General features: G+C 38.2%; 1 protein-coding gene across 1 annotated transcript in view; it reads right to left on the reverse strand.

The window, feature by feature from the left end:
- The window catches only part of Fancl (FA complementation group L), an 80,369-nt gene that overhangs the window by 47,044 nt on the left and 23,893 nt on the right, over window positions 1-9,432 (reverse strand). The window contains exon 5 of the mRNA XM_005367729.3: window positions 2,408-2,508. Within this exon, the coding sequence (XP_005367786.1) occupies window positions 2,408-2,508 (101 nt within the window). The remainder of the gene's footprint in view (window positions 1-2,407; window positions 2,509-9,432) is intronic.

Genomic DNA, 9,432 nt, shown 5'->3' on the forward strand with positions numbered 1-9,432 from the left:
GGAGCATGGCGTCTCTGCTCCAGAGAGCAGAGCTGTCGAGTCTGAGCTCACTTCCTCTTCCTCCCAGCATTCTGCTCTGTTTACTCCTCCCACCTATGTTTTAACCTATGAGGGCCAAGCAGTTTCTTTATTGCTTAACCAATGAAATCAACAGATTGATATATGACACTCCCATATCACACAGGGCAAGCAGAAAGACCACCGGCATAATGGGGTCTACAATATGGGCAATATCCACCAACTGAACCTTCTTGTTCTCTACCCAGGTGGTGACTGTATTGAACCTTGCTGGAGGAAACAGGTGGTCTCTTAGTTGGGAAGTCCCCTTTGTTGGCAGCTTCCTTCTCATCTTCTCATCCCAGGCCAGCAGCCTACAATGCTTCTCTTGCTTTGTCTCTGAGCTGTAGCTATGGGCATGATTAGACAGCTGGGTAGCTGTTTGTCAGTCCAGGGCCTGGGGGAACTACTTAATGACATGAGGTACTTGAGCCACTTATAGAAGATGTCCCTTTGCTGCTGCAGCCTGATATAGTCAGGCCATTTTATCAAGCGTGTGAGATCTCCTTCAGGCTGGATGTCCTGCTTGATGCCAAAGTTCTTAGGCCTTGTCTTAAATAGAGGATTCATCACCTTTTTAGCCTTCTGTTTCTTCAAAATGGCAGGGGACAAGGCCACGTTCTTCCCCTTGGTCTTCTTCCCCTTGGACATTCTGCTCAGTTGGAGGACAGAGAGAATTATGTCTTCTACCTATGATGGACTCCTTGTTTTCTCTTCAACGGCAATTTGATGGTTTGTCTTCTTTAAATTAGTGGTCAAACGGTTGACTCAGAAAACAGCTAAGAAACAGCACACGTAAGAATAATGAAATGTCTTAAATACATTCAGAAAAACTTGCTGGTGAAAAATTCCACTCTCTATGTGGTAACTGAAGTCAGCCCATGATTTATCTTAGTAATAAAGAACTCTGAACTGAAATAATAAATACACAGTGAAGTAGAACTGGTGGCAGGTACAAACTGAGAACTAAACTGCCTATTCTCACTGACGCTTCAGCCCGGGCAGAAAGCTAATATACTTACTAACAAAACATGTTTTTAAAATGTCCACACTGAGAATTGAATTCAGCAACTGAAAATCAGGTAAATTACCAGACATTTTTTTCCAGATGATGTATGGAAATAAAGTTTTAACAATTTACATTTCCATCCACTGAATTTCTTTTAAGCTTCTCTTTTCTGCCCCACCCCCCAATGTTTTGAAACAGGGTCTCTGTATATAGCCCTGGCTGTCCTGGAACTCACAGAGATCCACCTGCTTCTGCCTTCCAAGCACACCAAACCAACTGGCCTTCCTTTAGTCATTATTTCTTCAGAGAAAGAAAGATTTACTGCTAAAAGTACAAAAGCATGTAAAATACATGTTGGTATTTATTTATTTATTTTTTCTTGTTTAAGATCATGCAGTTCTATTTATTTATTTAATTTATTTATTAAGGATTTCTGCCTCCTTCCCACCACCTTCCCCAATCAAGTCCCCCTCCCTCGTCAGCCAGAAGAGCAATCAGGGTTCCCTGACCTGTAGGAAGTCCAAGGACCACCCACTTCCATCCAGGTCTAGTAAGGTGAGCATCCAAACTGCCACAAAGCCAGTACGTGCAGTAGGATCAAAAACCCAGTGCCATTGTTCTTGAGTTCTCAGTAGTCCTCATTGTCCGCTATGTTCAGGGAGTCCGGTTAGGAAAGCAAAAGTGAATAGCAGTCAAACATAGCTATGTACACAATCATATCAAGAAACCAGAATTTTCCATTTTCACTCATATTTATTAGTATTACATTTCACATGCATATATGTATATGTGTATATGTACATATCTGTGTATATGCATGTGGAAGCCAGATGTTGACGCTCCATTTCTTCTTCAATAGCTCTCTAGCTTACTTATTAAGGGAGAGGTGCTCCATTGGAGTCAAAGGCCACTGATCCAGTAGTATAGCTAGCCAACTTGTTTCGTGTGGTCCAACCTACGAGCTCAGCACATTCATAGTTTTCATGCTTGTAGAGCACAAACTCTACTCCCTGAGCACCACCCAAAACCCACTATAACTTTTAAACACGAACATGTAGTACACTTGGATACTGTTAGGTGCACATAATGCATTAGGCACACCTAATGAAAATTCCCATTAAGATAAATCTTAGATGTACCAAATGCTATTGTTTGAAATCACATGAAGGTTTTCAGGTTAATATTTCACAATGCTGTCTGTAACTGACTGCAGCCATCAGCATCTGATACTGTACACCAAATGAAAGCAGGCACAAAACTAAGCTGTGATGACTAGAAATAGATAAAGCTGCAATGTGTTAAACAAAGGCATTACTAAGATACATGTTTAAATAGACATACTTATCCCAGCCAACAGCTCCTATCTCATTAAGAAGGTCTGTGCAGAAACTGCGAGAAGCTGGTCGTATATACAACTCTTGCCGATTCTTTAAAGCAACTTCCTGTTGAAAAAATATATTTTAATCAGCTATGGAATATTAAAAAGAGAATTATTGGCCGGGCGGTGGTGGCGCAGGCCTTTAATCCCAGCACTCGGGAGGCAGAGGCAGGCGGATCTCTGTGAGTTCGAGACCAGCCTGGTCTACAGAGCTAGTTCCAGGACAGGCTCCAAAGCCACAGAGAAACCCTGTCTCGAAAAACCAAAAAAAGAAAAAAAAAAGAGAGAGAGAAAATTATTAACTGGTTACAAAACAAAATTTCATAATCCTATCACTGTGTAACTAAAGTGCTCACTGTTTTTATAGAAAACCTACGTGATGGTTTGTTTTATTGCTGTTGTTTAAAGATGGTGAACAACACCAGGCACAGCAGTCAGAGTCTCTACACAACTATCTAGAGAAACTGAAAACAGCTACCAGAGAGTGCAAACATTCTCAACAGGTCTTCCAGAGGCTTAAATCCTGACTCTAACGTTTCCTAGTTCAGACAAAAGAGACTCACTGGTTTGGTTTTAAAACAAATGGAAATAAAATAATCTACCTCAGAGAATTCTTTTTAGAAATTCTCCATTCTCATTAATTAAACATACACATGCCTAGACATTCCCAAGAAGTGCCACAAGAAATTTACAAACCTTCATGAACAGTTTCCATAACTATGACTTCACGTGAGCACCATTCTCAAGGTCATCACTGTGGACTTAGTACACTGTCGGCAAGGACATGGCCCCAGAAGTAAACTAAGTATGCCCATATTTAGGGACATTATCTTATATAGTGATTAAAAACGCCAACTTTGTATACAATATATAACTAAGTAGTTCCATATTTTAGGGACATTATCTTAAACAGTAATAAAACTGCCAACTTTGTCTATAATATACATATATATATGTATATGTATATCTTTGTCTATAATCTCTGAAGATCTTTCTTCAGGATCTCATTTATACTCAGAAATACAGCACAAATGTAGAAAACAAGTACTGCGAGTCAAGAATTGAAGAGAGGGTCTTCCTTTAGCTGAAACTAATAAATGTTTTTTGAAAATTAAATAACCAATAGAGCTACAATTTACAATCCAATAAGAGTTCAATGGAATACAATCTTGTTCTGGTCGCATATTCTTATACTTGCATACTAAAATTGTAATAAACAGGAGAAAATTTCCTAGTTTTTCTCAAATAATGGCAATATGAAACAAATGTTTTTTGTCTTACTCTTTTATTTTGTGTGTATGAATATCCCATCTGCATGTAGGCCTACACGCCAGAAGAGGGTATCAGAACCCATTATAGTGGGTTGTGAGCCACCATGTGGTTGCTGGGATTGAACTCAGGACCTCTGGAAGAGCAGTCAGTGCTCATAAGCACTGAACCATCTCTCCAGCCATCTTAAAGTTCCTATGCTGTGATCTTTGATGTAGTTTAGGAATTTTGATAACCTTTATTAGAGTTTATAAATTCATAAATCAAAATTTATGAATTTCCTCAGCAATTCTGATTCTAAGCATTTTATCAATGATATATCTCCAAGAGTTGGATGAGGATAAAAAAATGATCTCAGAAGAGAGCTCTCACAACTGTTTCAATACATACTACCTCATTCTGTAAAAAGTCTCAAAAACAGCTATAAAATAAAAAAAATACCAAAATGCTTTCCATTGTCAGCAGCAATATTAGCATTATGATTTTGAAATAAACGAAGGTAAGAGAAGCTTAACAAGTTAAGTAGAACTATTATGATTTGCAGCTTAATATCCCTCAAAATTGCTCACATGTTTAAGGCGTGGTCCCCATGGAAAACACTACTGAGATTTTGCATGGGTCAATGCACTGATGAGTTCAGAGCTCTATGGGCCATTGGGAAGCAAGACATGGATGGAGAAAATAAGTGAAAAAGTAGAAGAGTTTATCTTGTCTTTGTCTCCTCATGTCACTCTCTCTCTGCCTCCAATATATCATGACCTAAGCCACTTTTCTTCTCCCAAACATAATCTTCTGGCTCACCATGTAGAAACCTAGTAACTGTGGAGCCAAATGACCATGGACTGAAACCTCTGAATATAAATTTAAAAAAAAAAAAAAAGCCCTTTTCACTTAAATGTTCTCAGGTGTCTTATCACAGAATCAGAAATGAGCCAACACAATAACCAAAATAAATAACAAATAAATAATTAAGTAAATGTAATTAGAAGCCAAAATTTCAGAATAAAGAGACAGAAGCATAAATGCAAAGAAAAATCCAACTGGAAATACCGTTATGAACTCATGTTTATTACTCTTCCCACAGCTGTGTCTACGGAAAAGAACTAGAAGGAGAAGCAGCAATGCGCACCCTACTCTCTAGACCGAGGTATCTGACACCATTTCCCACAATAATAAGGATTAGTGCTAATAAAGAAATCCTACAGACTTATTAGAGTGGCTGATTACAGTTCTAGAACTGGATGGACAAGTATGTCTAGAGTAACTGGCATTACAAGGCAAGGAAGATTACCTTATATTAAAAGACCACAGGAACTAACACGAGGCAGCTTGAACTGATCAAAAATAGGACAATTTAAGCATCAGGAAGAAAATGACTGTAATGGATTAAAGCTAATCAAACATAAAACTCCTGAGTTAATAATGATTCTTCAAACATATTAGTTCCCTATGGTAGTTGATAGGCACTAACTCATTACAGTAAAAAATATTTTTTTTTAAAAAAAGAAGCAATCACCTTGGTGCGTTAGTGTATGCTATACCTCATGTTAACAGAATAACAGTGGCAGTTTTTATTCAAATAGCTTTGATTAATAAACCTAAATGACAGATTTATTTTTTCCTTTACTCACCATTAGGACACTGCTCTTTTACTAACCATTGCACAAGCTGTGGGGTCATAGGCCCTGTGCAACCAAATGTAAAGTATAACTTAAAGAAAATAAAATGCCCTTTACAAATGCCAGGGAAATGGTGGATACAGGACAACTAGCAGTGGATGACAAAACTCCTAGGTGGTATATGATAGGAAACTGGACCAGATGCATCTAAACCTACTGATGAACCTCTAACAAATGAAGAACAGCATACATTAAACAACTCCTAGAGCATTAAAGTAAGAAGCACAAAGCACCAAGTACTCATATCAAAATAAACATGCTGAGATCTGACAGGCAGATTACAAAGAAAATTTATTGATTACCCTTTACCTAAATTGTTTGGGAAATGTTTAGGATTTTAATTTTTTTTATTTTGGATTAGTGTGGTGATATTTTCTTTGTACAAATAAAGCTTTTTTTTTTTTCCCAGGGGGCAGAGCTAGCCACTAGCTGATCATAAGATGTCTGGAGATCTGAACAGGCAGACAGGAGGTGATCAGTGGGTGGAGAGAGGACATGATAAGGTAGGAGGAAACTGCTCAGTATCTTTTCAGCTGGGAAGTGGAGAGGTAAGGGGTGGCTGTGGTTTTACTCCTTTGTCTCCCTGATCTCTCAGCATTTTCCCCTATATCTGACTCTGGGATTTTATTATTAAGACCTATTAGGACTATTGCTACATATTGGTGCCCAACTTACAGGAAAGATTTCACAAAAAGCTGTTGGCCTGAGACTTTGCAGCTACCAGCATAGGTCGGAGCTGCAGGTGGGGCTCCCGTTGGTCACTGCCTTGCCCAGCTAGGTTTTCTTTTCTTTTTTTTTTTTTTTCCCTAAGCCTCTGAACAAGTTTGGGATTTTCCTGTTTTAACCTCTCTACAACCGTCTCCAGCTGCCACCCAAATTCCAGAAGCACCTGGGCTCCAATGGCACAGAACTTCCCCACCCTAGTCTGGCTGGCTGACCTCAGCAGCCCCGCCACATGTGGTGCTTTTTCCTTACAATCCCCCGTGCATTTTTCAGATAGAGGCTGTCTTCCTGCACTGTGGGTTGTGGGCTTTCCCTACATCCCCTATCTCCTCAGGCTGCAACTCCTAGCTCATGACTACATGCTAGGAGCCACAGCTGTCCTTGGCCGGGCTGTTCACTGTCTGTGTTCACAGTTCACTGACACTACCAGCTGATGTGGTAAGACTATTGGAAATTCTTAAAGGGAGGAATTAGGTGAAAGAGAGGGTCTTTTCCCACATTAAAAAATGGGAAACACTAAGCCAGGCAGTGGTGATGCATGCCTTAATCCCAGCACTCAGGAGGCAGAGGCAGGCAGATCTCTGTGAGTTTGAGGCCAGCCTGGTCTACAACAGGTAGTCCCAGGACAGCCAGGGCTACACTGAGAAACACTGTCTAGAATTTAAAATGAAAAAAAAGGAAACACTATTACTATGGAGAGATTTAGGTATACACTAGACAATATGAAAATGGAACAATTAAATGAGAAGATAACTAATTTAGATCAGACTTATGTAATGTCAATTATAAACATTATCAACTTTATTGTCTTTTTTAATCACTAAAAAAGTTGGTTAATATGACTATCAAGATACAAGTTTTAGAGAAACTTAATAAAAGAGATCATAGAGGCATTCAAATCCAGACAGAGTAATTTAATGAAGAACCAATTTCAGCATTTCATTATAAGGTTAAAGAGTAACAACCTAAGGATTTTTAAACAACAAACTTTAATTTCTCCAATCACCTTGCAGGAACAAATGCTAAATGATAGATATCCCCAAGGCTGTGCAAGAGTTAAATAGAATTCTGTGGAAATGTTAGATTTAAGGAGATTCAAGGAAGCAATAGTCTCATATGGCATGCATTCAACTTTTGTGAAGCAGATGATAAACTCACAGTCAGCTTGCAATAGAATGATCCCTAGAGATTTGGAGAGACTTGATTAAAGTGATCTTGGAGCCTGCTCCTCAATTACAATGTAAGATCTGATAGAAAAAAGAGGCTAAGACCATTGAAAAATGAAGAAGGGCTAGATGTATGAAAACCTCCCAAGACCAACTTCTTGCAGAGGGAGATTATGCTGACATACAATGGCAATCATGACCACCCCCTGGATTTGTGCAGCTTTGGATGCTTGGGACTGAACTGGAGAAATAGGAAAGAAAATCGAGTCATATGCTAAAGTTACACAGGGCCCAAAAGAAGCCTTCATGGATTTCATACAAAGACTAACTTCAGCAGTAAACAGAATAACAACAGATTCAGAAGCTAGACAAATAATAATTAAATATCTGGCTTTTGAAAATGCTAATGCACAATTCAAAAGGGTAACTAGGCCATTAACACAAGACCAGCACCCTTGGAGGAATGGATATGAGATACAGTTAATATTGAATCTCATTACCATGATGATGCATAAATAGGAGAGGAGCTTTCCAGAGATCTGAAGAAAATTTGAAATGTCAAGCTATTTCAATTGTAGCAAACACAGTTACCTAAAAAGATATTCTAACCATGGCATTCCAAAAAAAAAAAAAAAAAAAAAAAAAAAGCTTTCCTCTCCCTTCCAGTTTATCAGATTATGCAAAAAGCTGTGGCCAGGAGAGGCATTGGACAAATAAATGAAGGTCTACAAGGAGAGTCAGGGTAACTCTTTGCTATTGGGAAATACCTTAAGGGGATTCTTGCAGGCCCCCATGCCAATTCGATTCAGTCAATTCCTGTAACCATGAAGGAAACTCCTTCCAGAGCAATTAAAGAACCTAATGCCTATAATAAGAAACCATACTTCTCTGGAAAACAGAAAATCTATAGAGGAGAGAAAAAATTCAGGAAAAACCATAAAGCAAACATTTTAGCAAACTTCTATAAATGAACAAAGACAAAAATTAAAAATGAGAATAAATGACATTGTCATTGAAGGTCTTGTAGACACTGGGGCAGATGTCACAATAATTGAGCCAAAATCTTGGCACCCAAATTGACCTCTTCAAGAGGTAAATATTCAGGCTTTGGGGACTGAAACTTTATCTCAGGTAAAACAGAGCACAAGATGGGTTGAATGTATAGGGCCAGAAGGACAAAGAAGAAAATTAAAGCTATATGTGGCTAACATAGCAATAAATTTGTAGGGACATGATTTGTTATTGCAAAGGAATACTCAGATAAACATTCTCTTAATCTTAGAAACAAGCCACACATTAACATATGTTCCTGGGAAAAATACTGATGGTATTAAAAAAAACAGTCACTGACCATTCAAGCTGCACAAGAACAAGACACAACACCTGATAATTCAAAGGCACCAACAGCCTTAACTTTAAAATGACTGATAAGACACAACCTGTATGAGTTATGCAATGGCCTTTAACAAAAACTGCAGGTCACAGAACAGCTGGTACAGGAACAGATAAATGCTCAGAATATTAAAGAATCAACTAGCTCCTGGAATTCTCTTCTGTTTGTTATTAAAAAGAAATATGGGCAACAGAGGATGGAAACAGATCTAATAGCTGTTAATAAGGTAATTCAGCCACTGGGCTCTCTACAGTCTGGAATTTCTTTGCCTTCCTTATTACTTAGATGGCCTCTTATAGTTATTGACTTTAAAGACTGCTTCTTCACTATACTTTTACAAGAAAAGGACAGAGAAAAAATTGCCATCATAGAGCTTACTTATAATAATTCTCAGCCTGCTAAGAGATTTCAATGGAAGATTCTCCTACACGGAATGTTAAATAGTCCACATTGTGCCAATATTTTGTAAGTCAGCCATTGGAAATGATATGTAAGCAATATCCTGAATCTATAGTTTACCATTACATGGACAGCATTTTGATATATAAAAATTTAAATAAAGAAAATGACAAACCATCCAGAAAAAAATGTCCCAAGAAAAACTAATTTGCCAATACCAAGCTGTTTTCACTACTATAGTTCTGTAATAGAGTTTGAAGTCAGGAATGGTAATACCTCCAGACAATCCTTTATTGTACCAATGGAATCGAATAGAAGACCCTGACTTTAACCCACAAACCTATGAACACCTGATTTTC

This window comes from Microtus ochrogaster, unplaced genomic scaffold (genome assembly GCF_000317375.1).
Source record: "Microtus ochrogaster isolate Prairie Vole_2 unplaced genomic scaffold, MicOch1.0 UNK22, whole genome shotgun sequence".
Lineage (NCBI taxonomy): Eukaryota > Metazoa > Chordata > Mammalia > Rodentia > Cricetidae > Microtus > Microtus ochrogaster.